Source organism: Musca domestica, unplaced genomic scaffold, assembly GCF_030504385.1.
Source record: "Musca domestica strain aabys unplaced genomic scaffold, Musca_domestica.polishedcontigs.V.1.1 6, whole genome shotgun sequence".
Lineage (NCBI taxonomy): Eukaryota > Metazoa > Arthropoda > Insecta > Diptera > Muscidae > Musca > Musca domestica.
The window spans coordinates 10,062,749-10,087,129 of NW_026712363.1; the positions used below are offsets into that span (position 1 = coordinate 10,062,749).

Below are 24,381 nucleotides of genomic sequence, written 5' to 3' on the forward strand. Positions count from 1 at the left end.
ATGTGAATCCACTACATCACTGTGCACGCCGAACAATAATCATTTGTACGTTACACTAACATGTGTGCGTGAGTTTATTTTTAAGTTTTTATTAACCATGATCATACCATACCCTCACAACCCATTGATATGCATTTATTCAGCACATTAAATATTTTTATATATGACAAATGATTATTTTTTTTCTTGTTGCTTTTTAGTTATTTTAATAAACATATTAACATTTTGTGTACCTTATACAAATCAAATTGTTATCAAACGGCCTTAGAGATTGCAATGAGACATGCCGGCATATATATGCATGGAACTAAATACACATATATATTTTAATATTTATTAATGTCTCAAGCGTTAATAAGTCATTCACTTATATTCTAAATAAAAGTTGGAATGGCACAAAACCTTATCATTTTCTAGGTTCGCATCAAATTGAAATGGAATCATTGAAATATACAATGCAATGTACTCTTGTTTTCATTAACTACCGTATTTGTACATACCTATATATTGTTTATTTAGTTTAAGTGTTTCATTTCAGTTAGCCTCAATACGATCACTGATTGCCGAATTGTTGATAATTTCGTAAACCTTTATAATTTTCTCTTTGTTGACCAATATTTCATTGACCCTTCTTTGAACTGAAAGTCGAGGGGGTGATTTGAAGACACGAACAAATAATAGATTACATTTAGTAATAATTACATATATTTGTATATACCCCATGACACACATGGGATATGGTATTATATCTTTGGGCATTTGTTTGTAAAACTGCAAATGGAAAAGAGATAGATCGCTTATTTCGTTTGATAATCTCCATGGGACGCATTTATTGTCCGATTGAAATTACATTAATTTGTCCCAAAAACTAATCCTTTTGGAAATTGGTGATATTTCATCCAAATTTTAGATACAGCCTCCATATTCGTTTTGCTCCGATTTTAGGTTTATTGTACTAAAAATACGTAATATCAGCCCAAATGGAATGAATTTGGCACATACGAGGCAAGAATGTTACATTTAGTAAAAGATCGATGAGATGATATTTAAGTGCCTCACATCAGTAATATCTGTACAAGATATCAGATATAGATAAGAAATGCCTGTAAAATATTCGAGATCGGTGCAGATTTAGATATGGTTCTCATATATATCTTTATCCGATTTTAATTAAAGTGTTTTTTTTTTTTCAAAATTATAACATAACTGAGATATTTGGTACGAATGGTTACATACAATATAGAAATTGAGATTAAGACACATCCTCCACATTTTAGTCCGATTTCAAATTTAAATTGCTCTAAAGCCATAACACGAAATTGATAAAGATTAGATTTGGAATGATTTACTTCAAATACATTCCAAATATAAACGTTTATTTGCTACGGGTAGCTCTTTACTGTACTTTAAAGTTTACCTTTGGAATATAAATTGTTTTCTTTGAAAATCTGGCTGAGGCGGGTGCATGTATGGTGAGGTGTCGACATTGGTCCATATCATCGGATTCTACGAACTTTGAAGATGTTAAGTACATTTTTTATTAAAATTAACTGTAATTCGATATTTGGTGTACCTAATGGATACCTGATGTCCTTGTAAAAGAATTTTAATATGGGTTCACATTTTGATATAGCTTCCATAGAATCATATCGCCGATTTTAAGGCTTCGTAGGGGGTTTTATAATATTTTTATACCCTCCACTATACTATGGAGGGTATATTAACTTTGTCATTCCGTTTGTAACTCCTCGAAATACTCATGCCAGACCCAACAAAATATATATATTCTTGATCAGCATAAAATTCTAAGTCGATTTAGCGATGTTCGTCTGTCTGTCTGTCCGTCTGTCTGTTGTAATCACGCTATCTTTCGAATGAATTGAGATAGATGGCTAAAATTTTGCACACATGTTTATTTTTCCAGTAGGCAGGTTAAGTTCGTAAATGGGCCATGTAGGTCCACGTTTCCATATAGCCCCTATATAACGGTACCTCCCTATATTCGGTATATTGATGATTTTAGGGACATTATTCACCGAAATTGTTTCAAATATATATATATTCAAATTGATCCGATTTCGAGAAAATCTGACAGAGTTATTTTTGAGCTCCATAAGTTATCTGGTACACAATACCATTCTTGTGGAATGCATATTTTGCATGAGGGACTTAAAACGCCAAATCGGATGTAAGATATATATAAGAGCAATAGCTATATCTGAACCGATTTTCCCCCAATCTGAAGTACTTCTTTGTAGGCGAAATACGATTGAAGCTGCCCAAAATCACTCCATTTTAGCTGATATCAGCCATTTGGTGCACAATAAGTCTGAAATCAAATAAAGGCGTATATGGGAGCTATATCCAAAACTGAACCGATCTTGATAAAATTTGGCGGAGGTATTTCTGGGATATATCTGATATCTGGTACCACATATCATTCTTGTGGAGTGCATATAACGAATGTGAGGGACTTCAACAGAAAATCAGATGAAACATATATGAGAGATATATATCTGAACCGATTTTAACAAAAATTTGATGTACTTGCTTCTAAACTGAATTCGGTCGGATGTACCAAAACTCATGTCAGTTGGACTGATATTGGCCATTTGGTGCACAATTGACCCGAAATCAGATAATCGTGGGATCTGAACCGATCTTGTTAAAATTTGGCACAGGTATTTCTGGGATGTATCTGATATCTATCTGTCATTATTGTGAAATGCATATTATGGATGTGAGGGCCTTAAACACCAAATCGGATGAAACATATATTTAAGAGCTGTAGCTCTATCTGAACCAATTTCAGCAAATTTGATGTACTTGCTTCTAGACTGAATTTAGTCGGATGTGTCAAAATTGAGGTCATTTGGTGCACTATTATCACGAAATCGATTGAAGATATATATGGGAGCTATATCTAAATTTGAACCTATTCTCATCAATTTCAATAGGGTTCGTCCCTGGGCCAAACAAATATTTTTTGGAAGATATCCAAATTGTTCTAAATTTTGAAACAAATCGGAAACTCGCTTCGGGAGCAATCGAAGTTATATATTTCGAAACATAAACTCCAAATGTTCCACAGCGGATATCGTCTGAAGAAGCCCAAGGTCTTAAACCGTTATTTTGATTAGACACAATTTGGGGGATCAAATGATATATACCATCTGTAGCCATATGACTGAAAGAGTTGTTCGATACCGTTTCTGACTCCGAAACTCTGACTAAAACCGTCTACTAGGATATTTAACTTGTATTATTTGTACCCTCACCATAAAATGAAGGTCATGTTAAGTTTGTCACTACGTTTGCAACATCTTCAAATATTCGTATATATATCCCTGTTCAACATAAAAATCGAGATCGATTTTATGATGGCCTTCTGTCTGTTGAAATCAAGGTAGGTCCAACAGTATTTTATGTAAAGCTTCTGAATTCAGCACGATAGTTGTTATTGTATCTAGGATGGTATTGAAATGATGTATCTACATTAAAGAGAAGGCTAAGTTTGCATTTTTAGGAACAATATCCAATTGAACCAGCATCTGTTTGACATTTTGAATTTTGAAGAGATAGAATTTCGCATTTTCCAGTCATACTTAAGTATTGTTAAGGCCCTAATCATATTTTCAAGCAGAAGTATCTGTAACTTAATATTTAAAATAGTAACGAGTATAAAATATCCCACATAAAGTGCTCAGAGTAGCCCCAATAACGAACGTTTTAAAGGCCAATAGTACATTTTTAAAATAAATTGTCTAAAATTCAATATTTTTTACTTGTCTGGAATTATGGCCGGTCTCTTAATTCTAGTCATAAATTTTAATGATATAAAGCCTATACAAAAACTGTGTGTTCGTATATTTCACAAGAAGATACCTGCCTTAAATCCCAAATGCTGACTTTCAGCTGATGCAGTTCCAAAGACTAACTATACGTAATACGTAATCTGGTCTTTTTATTTCATCTGTGATGTGGTCATTTTTTTTTGTAAGTGTATAATAAATACACATGTATGTGTGCATCTTTAATTCAACCCTTTATTTACTATAATCAGAAAATTTCCCAAGCCCTTAGTTTTTCTCAACAGTGACACTGCAAAAACTATTAACCATTGTGTTTATTTTCTTTGAAGCTGATTAATTACATCGAGTACTCTACGGTGAGGTTAATTTGATTATTGGACATCCTTTGTGTTTTCTGTTTCTTTTGTGACTTAACAATGGGGATGAGGATTAATGCATTTTCACGTATCTTTTAATTTTTTCGAAACATCTTTTGCGCTGTAAACTATCTCCATTGACTCTATTTTGACAGCATCTTGGATCAAATTCATAATAGGGTAAAGCATGGTTGTGTGTGTGTGTGTGTCTGTTTTTCTTTTCCGACACCAAGAACAACAAATACTTGAGAGGATCGTTTTAAAATAAATTTTCTGTTCAACTCATCTTTAGTCGTGGTACCTAAAACTATTTAGTTTTAGGTAGAAAGGTTTTCTAAGTGCCCATAAGTAAAATGCAATTCAAATTTGTCCGTAGGTAGAACATAAAACATTTGATTAACCGATATTCGTCTTGTTGGTCAGCCGCCGGAAGGAAGTAATTTTTGGTTTTCTGTTTATTTTTTTTTTTTTTTTCATCGACCTTGTAGTACATGTGCCATTAGAACTAGAAAGAAATGCGATGACCTTAAAAGATATCAATAATCTTAAGATACTCAAAATGTTTTTTGCCTCAATAAAATGAACATAAAACTATTTTCTTTATGGAAGTAACGATTACTATCTTTTATTTGTCTGATAAAAATATATGACAACACACAGATAAGAAAAAGATACATTTTGGTTACATTTATTGATAATATGAACATTGGTTTAAAAACTATACAATAATATCTGGGTATTAGGTAGTAATCCAAATTTTTTATCACTGAACTATAAAATTAATTGTGCTTCGGTCTTACTAAGGCTGTTAAATTTTATGATTATGTATTTCTGTGAACTATTGAATTATTTTTAACACTAGTCTAAGATAAAACTAGTAATGAAAGTCTTAAAGTCAGGCGGGGCCGACTTTATGATACCCTACACCACTTTGCTAATTTAGTAGAGCTCCGCATAACAATTAAAAGTTTTTATGGGAGAATTCAATCATACACGCTATGATTATAATTATAATTTAAAGTTCAAAGGACTAAATATGCCGAAGCATTTGTATCTTTTAAATTCGGACTTGTATTGCCCATTTGGTGCACAATTAATTTGAAATCGGATAAAAATATATATGGGAGCTATATTTAAATCGGAACCGATCTCGATAAAATTTTGGCAAAGATATTTCTGAGCTGTATTTGATATATTTCCCTGAATATCGTTGTTACGGAGTGCATATTACGGCTGTGGGTAACAAATATAACAAATCGGATGAACAGTATTATTTGGGCAAATATTAGACGTTTGGTGCACAATCAAAGGTAAATCGGACGAAGTTATATATGGGAGCTATATCCAAATCTGAACCGATCTGGATAAAATTTAGCAAATGTATTTCTGAGCTGTATTTGATATATTTCCCCAAATATTGTTGTTACAGAGTGCATATTACAGCTGCGGAGGACAAAAATAACAAATCGGGTGGGAGCTATAGCTATATCTCAACCGATTTCGATCAAATTTGGCATACCTATTTTCAGGTCCAATTTGATCGTACGTGCAAAATTCCATACTATTCAATACAATACAATAAGAGGCAAATCGGACGAAGATATATATGGGAGCTATATCTAAATTTTGACCGATTATCTCCAATTTCAATAGGGTTCGTCCTTGGGCCAAACAAATGATTTGTGCAAAATTTCATCTGGATAGGGCAATAAATGCGAACTGTACTTTGTTTGCAAAAATACATGGACAGATGGACGGACGGACATGCATATATCGACTCAGAATGTGATTCTATGCAGATCTTCAAAAGGAACTATGGGTCTATCTCGTTTCCTTTTGCCTGTTACAAACTCTAATTAACATTTTGGATCCACATTAGTCGAATAACCCGTTGTGGGGTAATATGAGATACTATGTTTGCCATTATCAGTCAGTTGAAAAAAAAACGGGTTAATTTCTAACAAATTGCCCAACATTGTCGAGAGTCAGACAAAGGGAGATTGTATAGAGTTGTTGCTGGAGATGTTAGACACGTACTTAGCATTCGTAACCGTGAAGCAGTATCCTTGCCAAAATTTAGGAGCCACATCAAACGAATCAAGGTTATATAAGCAAACTAACCAAAGATTGTGAGTTCGAGAATCGACGTCGGCTCAGACTTTAATGTTCGTAAACGTGAGTGAATGTCTTGGCAAATATTATTGTGATTAAAGTACAGATCGCATTTACGGTCCAATTAAGCTGAAATCTTGCACATTTTATTTTTTTTTGGTCCAAAGACGATGGTGATATTATTAGTGTCACCGAATAATCGGTTCAGATTTGAACATAGTTGTCATATATATCTTTGACTTTTATGAAAATTTCGGCACATACGAATTCAGCCTGGAAGGAAGTATATAATTATTTTCATATTAAATTATGGCTTTTACATATATTTCATCAGATTTGATATTTAGGTCCCCCAAATCCGTAATAAACACTACATTACAATGTATCGGATATCTTGGACCCAAGTGCAAAATATGCAATACAGCCCAGAAATGCTTTTGGCACATTTTGTCAAGATTGATTCAAATTTGGAAAAAAAATTGATTGAAATATTGCTATGATTCCGATACATGTTTTATTCGATATATGCTTCCCAAAGTGGCAACATGCACTCTATAGTAAAAATATTCTGTACGAAACGTCACAATCGATAGGAAAAGACCTGTTTCAAAAACGCGAAATATTATTTTTTAGAAATTATCTTTTTGGCAAGAGTGGTTTTAACCGTTTATGCACGTGTTCTGTTTGGTCTTTAATTTAACCATGAATCGTCTTAGAAGCGAACAACGCCGGCAAATTAATGAAGTTTATTATGAAAATGCTTACTCCATTACGACGAAGATCACTTTTGGCTCAATGGGTACGTAAATAAACAGAATTATCGGCTTAGGAGTACGGACCCGCCAAAAGCATTGCAGATGGTACCAATGCACTCAGAAAAAAATCACAGATTGCTGCCATATAATTTAGGGAGCAGTCGCGGTCAAAAATTGCAGTAAATAATCTTCAAACATTAAATGACATGTACCGTATTATAAATAAAAATAAAGAATTCATGATTTTCTTATGAATTGTATGCGATTATATCCGATATTCTGAATCGATTTATACATTTCCGTCGGTCCGTCTTTCCATGTATTTTCGTAAGAAAAATGCAGGTCGCGTTTATTTTTCGATTGCGTTGAAATTTTGCTCAGATCACTTGCTTGGCCCAAATAGGAGGAATTTTTCCAAGTTAGTATATAAAATTTGGTGAAAATCGGTTCAGATTTAGATATAGCTCCCATATATAAATCCTCCACATTAGTAATATTTACTCCATAACAACGATATTCGGTTCAAGATGTCAGATATAGCCGAGAAATACGCTTGACCATTTGCACAAATGCGTAATATTAGCCCACACGGGATGAGTTTTGGCAGAGATTAGCAAATGTAGCTTAGAACCAAATATATAAAATTTGGTAAAAATCGGTTTAGATTTAGCTATAGTTCCCATATATATGTTTCATCCAATTATATATGTAAGTCCTCAAAATCTATATTTTGACTCCATTAAAAATATTATCGATACAAGATGTTAGGTACATCTTAAAAACACCTTTACCAAGTTTTGTCGAGATCGGTTCAGATTTGGATATATCCCTCATAAATAATTCCCTCTAATTTGATGTAAATAATACATCAAAGACGCTATAAATTCAAACTAAGTTGTTTCATTCGATTTTATATTAAAGTATTCTAAAGTCAAAACATGCACTCCATGATATTTGATTCGAGAGGTAATATGCAACATAAATTTTTCTCAGTTAAGTTTAGTGAAACCCGATTAAGATTTCAAAAAAAAAAAAAAAAAAAAAAAAAAAAAAAAACATTTTTAGACAAATCCATGAAAAAAAATGTGACGAAAATCATGAAATACCAAATATCGAAAGATACCTTAATATGGGGGCTATACGAAAACCGAATATCGGGAGGTACCAACCATCCTAGATGCAATAAAAACCAGTAAGGAAAGCTCAAAAGTCGGTCGGGGCGACTATATGATACCCTACACCACTATGCATATTTAGTAGAGCTCTCGTAAAAAGGTTTATACAGGGCATTTCAGAGCTCTATGAGATATTTGGTACAAAATCAAAATCTATCTAATTCTATCGTGCATTTTACGAACTATAGCTATCTCTGCACCGGGTTTCTCCAAATTTGACGTATTAGCTTCTAGACTGAATTCGGTCTTATGTACGAAAATTCATGCCATTTGGGCTGATATTGGCTATTTGATGCACAATTAACACGAAATCGGATGAAGATGGGAGCTATAGCTATATCTGAACCGATTTTTACTAAAATTGGTGTACTTGCTTCTAAGCTGGTTTCGGTCGGATTTGCCAAAATTGATGCTATTACGGCCATTTGGTGGTCAATCACCCGAAATCGGTTGAAGATATATATGGGAGCTATATCCAAATCTGAACCGATTTCGGTAAAATTTTAAACAGCTATTCCTGTGCTCCATCTAATACCTGGTACCAAATATCACGGTTGTGGAGTGAATATTACGAATGTAAGGGACTAAAACACTAAATCGGATGAAACGTATATATGGTTGCTATATCTATATCTGAACCGATTTTCACTAAATTTGATATACTTGCTTCTAGGCTGAATTTGGTCCGATGTACTAAAATTCAGTCCATTTGGACTTATATCGGCCATTTGGTACACAATTAACCCGAAATCGGATGAAGATATATATGGGAGCTATATCCAAATCTGAACCGATTTCAATAAAATTACAAACAACTATTTCTGGGCTGTATCTTTTATCTGGTACCAAATATCATTCTTGTGGAGGGCATATTACGAATGTGAGAGGCTTAAACACCAAATCGGATAAAACATATATATCGGAGCTGTAGCTGTTTCTGAACCGATTTTCTCCAAATTTGTTATATTTGCTTTAAGGCTAATCTCGGTCACATGTGCCAAAATTCGGGCCATTTGGGTTGATATGGGCCATTTGGTGGCCAATTAACCCGAAATCGGATGAAGATATATATGGAAGCTATATCCAAATCTGAACCGATTTCGATAAAATTTAAAACAGCTATTTCTGTGCTCCATCTAATACCTGGTACCAAATATCACGGTTGTGGAGTGCATAGTAGGAATGTGAGGGACTTAAAGATCAAATCGGATGAAAGATATATATGGGAGCTATAGCTATATCTGAACCGATTTTCTCCAAATTTGATATACTTGCTTCTAGGCCGAACTCGGTTGGGTGTGCCAAAATTCAGGTAATTTGGACTGATAGTGGACATTTGGTGCACATTTAACCCGAAATCGGATGAAGATATATATAGGAGCTATATATAAATTTGATCCGATTCTCACCAATTTCTATAGGGTTCGTCCTTGGGCCAAAAAAATATTGTTTGGAAAATTTCATCTCAATCGGATAATAAATGCGACCTGCATTTGGTTCACAAGAATACATGGACAGACGGACTGACATGCATAAATCGACTCAGAAAGTGATTCTATGAAGGTTCTCAAAAGTAACTATGGGTCTATCTCGTTTCCTTCTCCATGTTACAAACAAATGCACAAAGACATAATACCCTTACCACTATGTGGTGTAGGGTATAATGATTGTTTATTAATATTTAATTAAGGCAGATATACACAACACTTAAATTGTGTAACCTTGGTATGTTTACAATTTCTTGTAATCTACCAAGAATATTTATTTTTGCTTTCTATTTATACATTTTTGAATTCATTAAAACTAGCATTTAAAGTTAACTAAGCAATAAATTACTTCAGCCAATAACCCATGCAATGTGAAACCAATCGAGGTGTTTCTTTATTTAGGCTATTGGCCTGCATAAGGCAAACAATAATTATATAGGTCAGTTATATGCTGACATAGAATAAAATAATAATAAAAACAAAATTAAAAAATGTGTTAGTAAAATATGTTCTTTTGAACATTCTCCCCCACGTTGAACGAGGAACGTTCAAGAAACTGTCTGGTCAATGACGTATGATGATGAGACTGACTGCCGAGGGGTAGGTGTTGGGTTCATGTTACTGTTGGAAGTTCTGTGGTGGCGAAACTTGACAATGACGTATATGGCTACTCCACTTCCAATGCAAAGAGCTAGATAGCTGATGGTATGATGGTGAATGGCCGTCGATTTCATTAATTGTGGAAGGCGTCCGATTTCAATAGTTTTTAGCTGTTGGTGTAAGGTGACGAGTTCAGCAGCATGTGTTTCATAGGTGCTGTTTAATGTTTTGTTGAGCAAGACAAGCTTACTGCTTGAGATTATGGAATCCAGTGGCTTAAGTCTCAGATATGATGTGTGCACTGTTGTTTTGTTTTCGTAGTGACCGTATATTGTAAATGTGTTGTCTTTGAAAATGCAGCCTGGCCCAATTTCTAAAGTTCCAGCTCCTTGCACCTCCAGGTGTGTCATTTTTGTACCACAAACAAAGGACAATTCTGTTAAATTGGCTAGAGTAAACATCCATTTATTCTTTTGTTCCATTTGTCTCCAAGTTTGGTGGTGCATGGTCGATTGCAAGTCGCACGCTTCTGACGATTTGTTCAATAAGAAAATCACCTCGCATAAATGTGATCGATCGCCTTTGCTAAATTTCGCTTGGTTGTCGCAAATAAAAACGTCATTGGTGGTATGTATGCAGCTGTTCATTTCTTCTGCGGTTAGCGATATGAACTCATCCCGATGGACGTTAGCTGCCAATAATGTTGATTTCAAAGCTATTGAAATAAATCGACCGGATCGTAGCATAGGTACGGGGATCATTTTGAATAAATCATACTGCTGGAGATCCACTAATGGAAGGCGAATCTCGAATATGATATGGTTCTTAATAACCCTTCCCTTACTCTTCATTAATTTGAAGAAATCCGAAACATTATCTTCGCGAACGGGTAGAGCACGAGATGGAGGAATGTGAGCCTTGATGGTTTGGAGCTCTTGTAGCAATTGATGTGGCGTAAGTAGCAACGGACTTATCCGACCATGATGAGCATCCGTTAAAACGTCGATTAAGTTATCTTCTATATGTTTCAACCTTGATGAAAGTAGCATGAGCTGTGAAGTGAGAAACATAATTGATTGTGTTGTCTTTACAACATCTTCTTCTTTCTTCACCTTATTTGCCAAAAGGTTCATCTCCACTTGCATGTTGCCGAAGTTCCTTTGGCTCGTATCTTCGTCCTTTCTAATTATGTTGATTGTTGAATCAATAATAGATGTCTGATTTTTTAGAAGATCCAACAAATGTTGCTTATCTTCATTTGCCTTCTCAATTGTCACAGTCATTTGCTCCGCATATTCCGAATCCAAGACACCAAATAACGAGTGTGCGAGGTTCCCGACTATGTTTAGAGCTCCTCTCCTGATGCGCCTGGGGAATATGTTCAGTGTATTTGATTCCAACTGCTTTTGTACTTGAATAAGATTTTCTGAAAGTCTCTCACAGCTTCTGTTCTCAACTGCTATCTTACACAACTTCTGAAGGGTTCCTATCCCGGTAGAAAAGCCATCCATATCTGCCCAAAATGGGGAAAGATCATAATAAGTGATCAGTTTCCACTCTGCTGTTACTACTTTTGTGATTCCAATTCCTTCAAAATAGATGCCGGGCTTATTCTCAAACTTGTGTATGTTGAACGAATGACACAAGCATAGAGGTAAAAATAGTAAAGCCACAAGCATCATCGATACTAGCATGCTGCTTGACGTTTTCAATCGCTTTGGAGATGGCTCTTCACTCCTACTCTTGGTCTCTATAGGCGGAAGAGGTTCCTTTTCCTTTTTCCATAAAGGAGCTAATCTGGTTATAGCTCTTTTAATTTCGCCGTTTTGTGTCTTTACGTCGACTACACGAACGGCTCCATCGTTGCCCTTATATGTTCGGGTTATTCTGCCTAGCGGCCACTGCATTACAGGCATGTTATCTTCCTTAATAATGACCAATTGACCAGGTTCCACGTTTGGAGATGGTGTACTCCATTTCCTTCTTTCTTGCAGAGTATTTAAGTACTCCGTGGACCAACGTTTCCAGAACTCATGCCTAATTTGAGATACGACCTTCCATCTGCTTGTCAATGATGTTGACCATTGGTTCGCTGATGGGTCAACCTGTGCCGTTAACGGTTCTCCCACAAGAAAATGACCAGGTGTTAATGCAGCTAGATCATTTGGATCGTCAGAAATAGGAGTCAACGGTCTGGAATTCAGGATTGCTTCTATTTCAATAACAACTGTTTCCAACTCTTCGTGGGTTAATGATGCACTATTAGTGGTGCGAAGCAACAGTTGCTTGGCTGACTTCACCGCGGCTTCCCATAAGCCACCAAAATGTGGTGCTCTTGGGGGAATAAACTGGAAATCGATCCCTTCTCTTGAACACGTCTCCGCTATTATTTTTTTGCCTTTCTCCCCAAAGACAGCCTTATTGAATTCATCGAGCTGATTTTTAGCACCTACAAAGTTAGTCGCGTTGTCTGAATATAGGGTTTGACATTTTCCTCGCCGAGAGATAAATCTCTTCAATGCTCCAATGAATGCTTCCGTTGTTAGGTCTGTAACTACTTCCAAATGTACAGCCTTTGTTGCGAAGCAGACAAAGACAGCAATGTAAACCTTGTGTGGTCTCTTGCCTCGTATTTTGTAGTGGACCCATATCGGTCCGCAATAGTCAACGCCGGAGACAATAAACGGCCTTGCTGGTGTGACTCTGCTCGGTGGGAGATTTCCCATGATTTGGTTGTATAACCTTGGCTTCGCCCGGGTGCACCTTACGCAATTTTGCACAATGTTGCGAGCCATAGCCTTCCCCTTGATTATCCAATATTTTTGTCTTGATGTTGCCAGTAATAGTTGTGAGCCACAGTGGCTATTCTCTAAATGGATCATGCTAAGAATGAGTTTCACAATTGGATCGTTGTATGGTAACAACATCGGGTGTTTTGTGTCGTATGCTAAGGTTGCCTCTTCCAACCTGCCACCGACTCTAAGTATTCCTCTGTCATCAAGAAACGGAGTTAAACTATGTATGGAGCTTGATTTGTCCAATGCTCCATGTTTCCTCAATTGCTGAATTTCTTTCGCAAAATCTGCCACCTGTACGGTCTTGACTATTAGTTGCATCGCCTGATTCAACTCCATAGGTGTCAATACATCTGTCGAACTTCCATGCTTGCGTCCCTTTATCCTTTCTGAAAATCGCAGGACATAACCGACAATACGTTGTAATCGTCTAAATGAACCCTTGTGGTTGATTCCATAGATCATATCCTGTAACCCACTCTGTGAGGCAATTGCTGATACTGTAGATTTTGTCTTGAATTCAAGATCGGATTGATTTTCTCTATTCTTTGAGAAGGGCCCCGGCCAGAGAGATTCATTTCCATGTAGATACGTGGGTCCATAAAACCACATCAGACATCCCGACAGACGATCTGGTTTCATACCTCTGGATATATAATCGGCAGGATTATCCTTCGTCCCCACATGTCGCCATTGAGTGTTTATCGATCTGCCTTGTATATTTTTTACTTTGTTGGCAACGAACGTCTTTAGAGCTGATGGTTCTGAATTGATCCAGTACAATGTAATCTCTGAGTCTGACCAATAAATAGTCCTTAGATCTTCGTAACCCAATTCGGCTTTGACCTTAGCAGTAAGTTTTGTTCCCAATTCAGCGGCACAAAGCTCTAACCGTGGCAGCGTGATCTCCTTTATTGGTGCTATTTTTGATTTTGAACAAAGAAGTCTGACTATATGCCTGCCGTCTGGCAGTATAGCTCGAAGATACACCACAGCACCATATGCCTTTTCTGACGCGTCCACGAAAGTATGTATCTCAATTTTTGTTGGTTTCTCTCCATCAAACATGTGTCTGGGTAACCTGAAATCATTTAACATCTTCAGACCTTCTCGGAACGATAGCCAATATGCTGCCCTTTCTGCTGGCAGTTCCTCGTCCCAGCCAAGTTTATTCTTCCACAGTTGCTGAATAAAGATCTTAGCTGCTGACACCACAGGACCCGCAATTCCTAAGGGGTCAAACAATCTTGCCAAATCAGATGTGACCTTCCGCTTGGTGACCTTGGTGCATTCGTTCACATCACTCTTCAAACAAAATCGGTCTGCTTGAGGAATCCATGTTAATCCCAAAACCTTGGTTGATGATTTGTCAAAATTGAGATCTACTTCTCTATCTTCTGGAGGAATTCCATGCAGCAGTTTTAAGTGGTTAGCACACCATTTTCGTAGTCTAAATCCAGCTTCCAGTAGTAACATATTAACTTGTTTCTGCATCTCAATTGCCGTTGTTAAACTGTCAGACCCGCACATGCAATCGTCAACGTAAAAATTCTTTTGCAATACCATCGCCCCCAATGGATATCTTTGTATGTTCGTATCTGCTAGCCTTTTCAGACATCTTGTAGCAAGATATGGGGCACACGTCGTACCATATGTTAACGTATTCAACATGTAATGTTCGAGTTCCTTGTCTGGAGTGTTTCTCCATACGATTAGTTGATATTTGCGATCTCTTTTGTCGACTAGCACTTGTCTGTACATCTTTTCAATGTCTGTTGTAAACACAAATCTCGGCAGTCTAAACCGCAACAGCATTCCAAGCAGATCTCCTTGAACCCTGGGACCTGAATGCAAAATATCATTGAGTGACCATCCAGATGATGACTTGCAAGACGCATCGAACACAACCCTCAGTTTTGTTGTGCTGCTATTTGGGCGTAGGACACAATGATGCGGGATATAGTAATGATTACCACGCACCTCTCTTGATTGTATTTTCGTCATATGTCCCAGATCCTCATACTCCTTCATAAATTTAGCATACTGCTCGTGAAGACTTGCATCCTTAGATAAGCGACGTTCCAACGCAAAGAATCTTGATGCTGCAATATTCAAGGATTCAGAAATTTTCTCAGGGCCGTCTGCAAACGGTAATCGCACCACAAACCGACCATTCTCATTCACTGTTGTATTTTGGTTGAAGTGATTTTCACACTGTTCCTCTGCTATTGTCAACTTCTGGTCTTCACAAACATCGTCTTGTTCCCAGAACATCTTTAATAAATCTTCTAAAGCATGTTCATCTTCTCCGAAAACGGCGCATGTCACAGTTTCTGATTCAGCCTGAACTCTTCCACTAGCAATCCATCCTAGTTTTGAGTTCTTCAATATAGGAAGCTCTTTGGACATTCGAAGTTCTTGTGAGAGAATCAGGTTGAAGTAGAACTCTGCTCCAAGTAGTACGTCAATCCTGGTCGTTTGATAAAAATAGGGATCTGCTAGTTTTATGTTTTCTGGAATAGGCCATGATGTGATGTCGATCTCAGTGCTTGGTTGGGGTGGCACTATATTTGGTAACACAAAGGCTTCTAGGCGTGTTCTGAATTTGCTGGTGAGTGACTTAAGCTCCACGTTGACCCTGTGGTTTGCGGTTCTTGATCTACCTCCAACACCTTCGATACAGAGAGATGTTTGAATGGGTTCGATACCCAACCTCTGCACTAGTCGCTCTGACACCAGATTAATTTGTGAACCGGAATCCAGAATCGCCTTAAACTCATAGCTTCTTCCATTATTTGCCTTGATCGCAACACGTGCGGTTGCAAGAAGTACGTATGATTGGGATCTATTCGCCGATGCTACTGTTGGCGGCTGTTGAACCGACAAATCTGCTGACTTGTTCTCTACTTGTGGCCTCGTTGAAAAATGCAAAAGTGTATTGTGTTTTTGTTGACACTTCCTGCACTTCCCACTTGTACACGTTTTTGCCTGATGGTCATCCTTGAAGCAATTTAGACACATCTTGTGTCTAGCAACCCATTTCTGTCTTTCGGGCACTGTCATTGCCAAGAACTGTTTGCAGTAATATAGGGGGTGGTCACCTTTGCACATGTGACATCTACGGATCGTGGTGGAAGCAGTCGTTGCTGACGGTTTGCTCTTCTGAATCCCATTGACAGCTTCTAATGATTCGAAACGACTCCTCAAACATTTCATGAAATGATCCATCGTTTGGAGTTCTTTCGAATCTACAATCGACTGCTCATACAACACATGAGTAGTCTTGTCCATCCTCTTTGTTAGGATGTGGATTAAGAGTGGATCCCATTCCTTTGGCCTTACTCCAAGACCCTCCAATGCCAATAACGATTCATGAAGACTATCATGAAAGTCCTTCACTGATCTGCTATCGCCAGACATGTTGGGCAGGTTTAGCATTCTCTCAAGTATAGTTGACACTTGAGCTCTCTTGTTATTGTACCTGTCTTGGAGTGTCTTCCAGGCAATGTCGTAATTCGCCTCGGTCAACTCGAGGTGCCTTATGAGTTTCTCGGCTTCCCCAGTCACGTTGGCCTTGAGATACCACATTTTTTGCACTTGTGGCAAGGCTTGCTCGTTGATCATTTTCCCAAAAATGTCAGCAAACGTCTGCCACTTCGAATAATCCCCATTAAATTGAGGGATTGTAATTTTTGGCAGATTAACTTGATTTGCCAAGTTTCCGCCTAATCTCTGCTGAGACGACGAATGATCGACCTGTGTTAGCGTCGATATTTTTTCTTTGAACTTTAACGTCTCTTCCTCTAAGAGAACGTAGGCTGATGCATCGTACCCCACCAACGTTGGGTCATCAAAGTCCTCGAACATTTTGAAGTGGATATCTTCCACGTGTGTCCACAGTTTTTCAATTGCAGCCACTGTCTGACAGGGAGCAGCTTGGCCTGAACTGCCCCTTATTAACGTTTGGATGGACTGCATTAGAGCCCTCTGACGTCTCACTAATGCAGTCACGCTGCTGGTTGCAGTAAACTGGCCTGATTGTTTTTGCACCCCCTCCCTTGTTGCGGGAAGCGGTTTCTGAGGCATTTGTTCTTTGCCCCTTTTGATGTCTGCCTCGATGTTGTCGATTGCAGCTCTGTACTCTTCACCAATGACTTGGTATTCGTTATTGGTGATATGGAGATGTGACTCTGCCGCAGGATCTGCACGAATTTTGTTTTCATTGCGATCGATCTCTGCCCAGAGTGCTTCCATTTCCTTGAGCTTTTTGCTGTAGAACTCCACCGTTCTTCTTTCCAATGGAGCCTTTTTTACGTTCGCAATTGCCTTCCTCAACTCGGCAATTGCTGCTTGTTGTTGCTCGATTACTGTAGCTAGATCCATACTGTATCCGCCTTACGGTGATTAGCTATCAGTTGATTCAGATCCTTGATGTAGGTACTGGCTTCTTCTCCAGATGTTTCTGGCTCTTAGATGGTGCTACTAGTTGTACGTAACTAGCTCCTTTCACAAATAAATATTTCAAATTCCTTACCACTGGTGGGGGGAAATTCGAAATTTATGAGTGAATCAAGTAATCCTTGTCAGGATCACGTCGGGGTCACCAAAAAATGTTTATTAATATTTAATTAAGGCAGATATACACAACACTTAAATTGTGTAACCTTGGTATGTTTACAATTTCTTGTAATCTACCAAGAATATTTATTTTTGCTTTCTATTTATACATTTTTGAATTCATTAAAACTAGCATTTAAAGTTAACTAAGCAATAAATTACTTCAGCCAATAACCCATGCAATGTGAAACCAATCGAGGTGTTTCTTTATTTAGGCTATTGGCCTGCATAAGGCAAACAATAATTATATAGGTCAGTTATATGCTGACATAGAATAAAATAATAATAAAAACAAAATTAAAAAATGTGTTAGTAAAATATGTTCTTTTGAACAATGATTGTGCCAAGTTTTGAAGCTCTACGTCAAATAACGTGGGCTGCATTGTGTTTTCAATAGACAGACGGACGGACAATGTTAAATCGACTTAGCAATTTATGCTGATTATGAATAAATGTACTTTATGGGGTCTACGACGAATTACAAAGTTAATATACCCTCCTTTTCAAGGTGGAGGGTATAATTGCTGCTCATAGGATTCCAATATAAACGTTTATTGTTCGTGGTAGCTCTAATAAATACGCATAGCGATGAAGAGTATCATATAGTCTGATCCGCCGGACCTTGGTCCTTTCCTTATCGGATAACATTCCAAACATTGTATTATCTACTGCTAATACTGGTGATAGATCGCCCTTGGCTTAAGTTGTATAGGAGAGTCATCAATAACTTTAATCCCATACCTTAAACCCGTTTCGGACTTTTGCTTCCACCTTAGGCTTATCTGGTGAAAATTGTTTAGAATCTTCTAGCTTTCTTTTAATCCCATAAAAAAGTGTTGCCTGAGATCTCAGAAAATTTTTGGTGGACCGATCTACCATCAAGTCATCCACCCGTCATTAACATTAACATTTGACTAGACAAACGGTTTTGGCAATCTATGTAGAATAAAACCCCGGCGAATATTTTAATAAATATCAACAATTAAATTTTCATAATTGAAATACCATTTGTGAATAAATTTAATCTAATTATCAGTTTAGAGATCATTTAAATTAAATGTGTAAGTTTATCAAGAATAGTTATGTGCTAAATGTGGCGTTTTCGAATTGTTGCCATTGGTTGCAACCGAAGCGATGAATTTAATCACGCTTAATGTGTATGATGCAGGTAAAGCCAAATCTTTTTTCCAAATAATATTATATAATTATCAATTCCAATACATAGTATGTATATTTAATAAAAATACAATCTAGCACATACTAGTCAAATGCAGAATGTTAACTTATGAAGGCTTTATTTTCCAGGAAAAAAATCATAATTTAACAATTGCTCTATATATTTGCATCATCCAGAATGAATGGAATTCAGCGAAATGAAAAACAGTCTCTTATCGCACTGCAAGTGCTATACGTTTCAATTAACATCTAACAAAAGCGGAACCGGACCTACCTTAATGTGGATGGGGTCTTCATTTAATTTCTAAGGTAAACATTTAGTTACCAGACAAAAATAATTGACAGCTGGTACCTATCATTGATGTGATACGTGCGCTGTTGCTATCTCCGGTATTATTTTAGTTCAAATTAAAAAAAGTCAATTGATTCACAATATATTTCTTATCTTTCGTTACGATGGTGAATCATTCACACAATCCATTGGTGAATCTTTGCTCTATTTAAAAAAAAAAGTGTTGGCAATTTACAGATCTAACATTTTACCCTGCGAACATTTTGTAGCTACTCATGGTAATGTAAATGAAAGGTTTCCACAATTGTAATGACAATTTACATTTACATTATTTCTATTGACAATATTGCCGTGATCTGCTGCTATGCCTTGCTTTATTATTGTTTACAAAACTTTTGTCAAATATTACGAAAAATGCTTGCACATTTACAATGTTTATACAATTTTTTTATAATATATTTTTTATTTATATTTTTCATTTTTATTTTAGCCATTTTTTAGGTATTCGTAAATAAGGGAATAAATAAAAAGCAAAAACAAAAAGCCAGAAAAATGCTTTGCTATTTACAAGTGCAAAAGTCTAATTAATTGCAAAGCAAATAAGCAGAAACAACCGACAACAGCCGGCTTCGAATCTATTTATCGATACTTGGCAAAAACACATACACTCATAAAAAATGGCAATGACAACAGGCAGCAACATTGCCACCTTCCCACCATCACCAAACGCCATCATGAGTAGCAGAATAAGCAGCAGCTCCTCACCAGCACAGTTTTTATTTTCTGCAATCAACAACCACCGCGGGGCCAATCTTTTCTTCTCACCTAGAAAAGGGATGATGTAAACTTTCGATACCAAGTGTCCGAGTTCGACGTAGAAATAAATAAGAGCTAATCGAAAACAACAAATCTGATGAAATCACCATAGAGAATTACGTGGAGTACCGGTGGTATAAAATATGCATAAATAACCAGAGATGATGCAAATCGAAAAAAAATCGTATATATGTATATAGTCTAGGAATTTTGTTTTTCTCATTTTTTATTTGTTATTTGTTCAGCGAATCAGTGCCTTATTATCATTAGACATTGAAAGAAGTATTTTTCATTTGGATTGAAAACAAATAACTTCAAGCCAAGAGGCATCAGTGTCATCAGCTCTGACGCAAATTTTGTACTATTTTTTTGTGTACAAACTTGATAATGGCCGAATTAAGAGTAAATTTAAAAGATTAAATATAAAAATCTAATATGTTTATGTTAAAAATGCAAAAGAGTTTTCTCGGTAATAAAGCCTTATTTGTTCGGTCACTACATCAAAACAAGGCCAAGTTTTAAGCAAGTCAAAAAGAGAGACAGTCTGTCTGTGCGAAATTTCTGTACACTCTTCCATGAAATGTAGAATGTTTATGCTAAGCAAAAAGTAAAAGGCTGCATAATACTGATAGCGCGATTTACAAAATTAATATCTGATATCACATAGATAATGAATCATATTTCTTTTTATATTAGAACGACCGGGACGAATTTTTGATACACTAAGTAAGTTAAGTTAAGGTAAATCCTCTTAAAAAAACAGTATTAAGGTACAGAATTCGAGCCAGCTTCATTTACAAAAGGCAAATGCCAATGGCATAGGTAGAAACAAGATTTTCTTCTCTGCCAAAATACACATACTTAAATCCAGTTGGCTGAAGTCAAGCTTAATTTTCCCTTCTTTTCTGAAATCGAGAGTTGCCTCTACTTTTAAGCTCTTCTCAAAATTTAAATGATTTTTAAATGTCTTGAAAATTCGAATAAATTTTTGGCAATTTTAAATCTTACAAAATTTTTGAATTTATTTGTGAATTCCTATTTATATGCTCTACCATTACTAGCATATCTATACAGGGTGAGATGAAAAAACTGTAACCAATTTCAGACTGCTGTCATTTATAAGCCACTTATTCGTGATGGAATTCAACCGTGATAGTGTGATTTCTTTATATTTGACTGGAAAACCACAAGTGGCTATCGTTAGAGCATTCCAGCAATTAAATGTAAATATATATTTTGTGTTTCAAAAAGTGCAAAAACTTACACCGCAACAGGAAGAAAATAGACTCAAAAGGGCTAAAGAGTTGCTTCGCTTGGCCGAAAGTGGTGAATTGCCGAAATTTGGGTTTCTCCGATGAAAGAACACTCGTTGTTCAGTAGTTTGTAAACAAACAAAAAAATTGTGTTTACTTGCCAAAGAGGTCAGCACCTTCTGTTGGCCACCAGAATTCAAACGCTGGCAATGGTAATGGTGTGGGCCGCCATAGCAGCCGATGATCGCTCTCCGCTTGCATTAATCGTCCATGACATCAGAATTAATTCCGAAATAATTCCCAATACAAAATGAGGTTCCTCGCTTCATTTCCAGCAAACAATTGCCACCAAATTCTCCGGATACCAACCCATTGGACTGTTGAGTCTGGAGTATTTTAGAATGCAAGGTTGGTACTAAAAAATACCAAAGTGTCGATCACCTCAATCTAGCGCTTCGCAGGGAATGGGCCAAAATACCCCAGAGCAACATTCGGGCAGCGTGTGACGGTTTAATAAGCCGTTTGAATTCCACAAATCGTGCCAAAGGCGACCAATTCGAACTAATCTAAAATTATTCTTAAATTTGATGCTATTTCCGACAATTTTTGCTTTCATTCAATAAAATTAAAAAAATATATATATATGAATTATGGCGTTTGAATTTGTTGCAGTTTTTTTTTATCTCACCCTTTATTTCTAATAACCATTGTTTAATTTTTACATTGAAATTTGAAAGCGGAAAAATGCTTGAGTTGCGTTATTTGGACTTGGACTTCAAATATCTATCGTAGGATCCCCAATAAAATAACATATAAAACATTTTAAAACCGTGACGATTCTTCACATATTATATTCTCATTTTATAGTTATGACCTTAATGCCGTATTTACGTATTTTAAAACGATGACGATTCTCCATATATTGTGCCCTCACTTCACAATTATTACCTTTTTGCCTTTTTTAATAGAAACACAGTGTACAAATTTTTAATTTTTAATGGTTTTCATTTATTAAAGAAATATTGTTTTATTTTAACTTATTTTTAAATCAAATAAAAATATTAAGATTATAACTGTATGCATCACAATTAAGTTATTATTTATGATATATTAATTAGATTTTCACGAAGTTGCCTTAAATATTTTTATTCAGTTTTTTAAACTATTTCTTTTTCATTATGTTCATGAAATGCCAAGTTATTTAAGTCGTTATTATATTAAGTCACTAAAATTATAATATATACATATATATTTTTAATATAATACATTTCTTTATTTTTTGAGTTATAATTACTTTTTTTTGAAATATAATATTGTAAAATTACTATGGATATAAACATATAAGACTAAAACGGATTCTTAATCTGAAGATATTCACTTTTAACCGCATTTTTTTCTGTTTGGTGTTACTGTTCCTATTAAAGTCAAGATATGAACTTCCTATAAAGGAAGTTTAACCAATTAATTCAAATGAGAATCCCAAATCTCACTAATATCGTATTTTAAATATTTTGAATTTCTTATTAATTTTTTATTTATAAGTTGTGTTCCTTATCGTATAATCAGGATCCCTATATTTCAGTTTTCTTTTTTTAATTGAGGGGACATTTAAAAAAGAAATTGAATTAATGCAATTTTTGTGATGAGGCTATAATAATTTAATGTAGTATAATATGAACAAATCATTTGCTTTATGAAGCGGAAATGGAACACGCATTTACCCCCAAATTGAAAAAAATGACTAAACCAAATATCAACCAGGGAGAGGAGCTGTCAAAAAATATAAATTAATTTTTTTTTTTGAAAATTAATATTGATTTATAATTTTTTTATTATATGGATTTTTTACAATTTTAGAAAATTGATATACTATTTTACACATTTGTTCCACTCAGTGTTTTACCTTAATACTATTTGTAACTGATATAATAAATTCAACTTTGTAGCAGTGACTCAAATGAACTTTATATACGTAACACTCATCGAACAATGAATGCTATTTTAAAACCATATAGAAGCTTATTTGCAGTTGATATTTGAAATTTAATCAACAAATTCTAAAATAAACTTAAAAATTCTAATGGCTGTCCTTCGTGTAGGTTTCATTCATTTGAAAACTATTGATTAAATTGTATTTTTATTACATAAAATTGTCAATTCGAAACCAACTAGTTAAAAGAAAATACTCCGTTAATAAAGTAATCGAAACTAGATATTGCCTTTTCGTCAGACTATTTCTGCTGATTCATAAACTTATTTTGCATAATATTTGTCCATTGTTTTATCGAATTTCGCACTATATTTTGTTGTTTGCCTAGTTTTCTTTTATTTAAGAATTTTGCAATTTTTTGTGTGTATCACTTTATTATATTTCACCAATTAATTATAATAAAAATCAACTTAATTTCTTAATTTCTGGTAAATATTTATACTAATATTGCGACTTAAAACGGTGTTTTATTTCTATATTTTTAACTCTAATTGAAACTAAAACATTTGCTCAGTTTTCTAAAAATATTATTTTTTAATCTTAAGTTTTTTCATAGGAGTTATTTTAAAACAACTCCTGAGGAGAGCAACCCAGACAAAAAGCAAGGAAACTGATAAGGATTGATGGCGCTTTCCGAAACCTATATATTCCATGCTTTACTCCCTGGTAAACATTATCATCTTTCTCAACTTATAAATAAGCGTTGTTTTTATAAAAACAAAAACAGTAATGGGATTAAGCCTATCTCTTTTGCAACAACAAAATACTACGGTATCCACAACAAATATGCCAAGACTGTTCTACTATTATTAACCTTGGGTTTTTTGAACATTTGATTGTCTTTATTATTTGTTAAATAAAGCCAACAATAATTCAGGGTTTAACCAAGGTATTGTCCAATTTCTAGAAATTATTTTTCAAACTTCTTTCTGCTTCTTTTTATATTAATTCAAAGAACAATTTTCTTGAAATTTCAATTAGTCATTCTGGAATATCAAAAACAGAACTCTACAAACACATTTTTTATAAACAATAAATAAATAGAAATTAATGTATAAAGAAATTAATCCAGTATCGACCGGAGCTATTATGAAGTGAAACATTCATTGTATAGACATTTTTCTGGTAACAACGGGACTTTTGTG

General features: G+C 35.4%; 1 protein-coding gene across 1 annotated transcript; it reads right to left on the reverse strand.

Annotated features, from left to right (window-relative positions):
* Positions 1-534: 534 nt before the first annotated feature.
* On the reverse strand, positions 535-17,475 carry LOC131805717 (uncharacterized). The gene is made up of 3 exons (XM_059129265.1): positions 12,039-17,475; positions 11,142-11,810; positions 535-638 (listed from the first exon to the last, which is right to left on the reverse strand). The coding sequence occupies exons 1-3, from the start codon at positions 17,473-17,475 to the stop codon at positions 535-537; spliced, it is 6,210 nt and encodes a 2,069-aa protein (XP_058985248.1).
* Positions 17,476-24,381: the final 6,906 nt, after the last annotated feature.

What these genes read in the sequence shown, in the direction of transcription:
- LOC131805717 (XM_059129265.1), bottom strand. Translation starts at nt 17,475, where the DNA reads ATGGATCTAGCTACAGTAATCGAGCAACAACAAGCAGCAATTGCCGAG. An exon ending in TCCGCCTATAGAGACCAAGA is followed by an intron (nt 11,811 to 12,038) that starts GTAGGAGTGAAG and finishes CATTTTGGGCAG; the next exon opens with ATATGGATGGCTTTTCTACC. An exon ending in TTTCTTCAAATTAATGAAGA is followed by an intron (nt 639 to 11,141) that starts GTAAGGGAAGGG and finishes CTCGACTTTCAG; the next exon opens with TTCAAAGAAGGGTCAATGAA.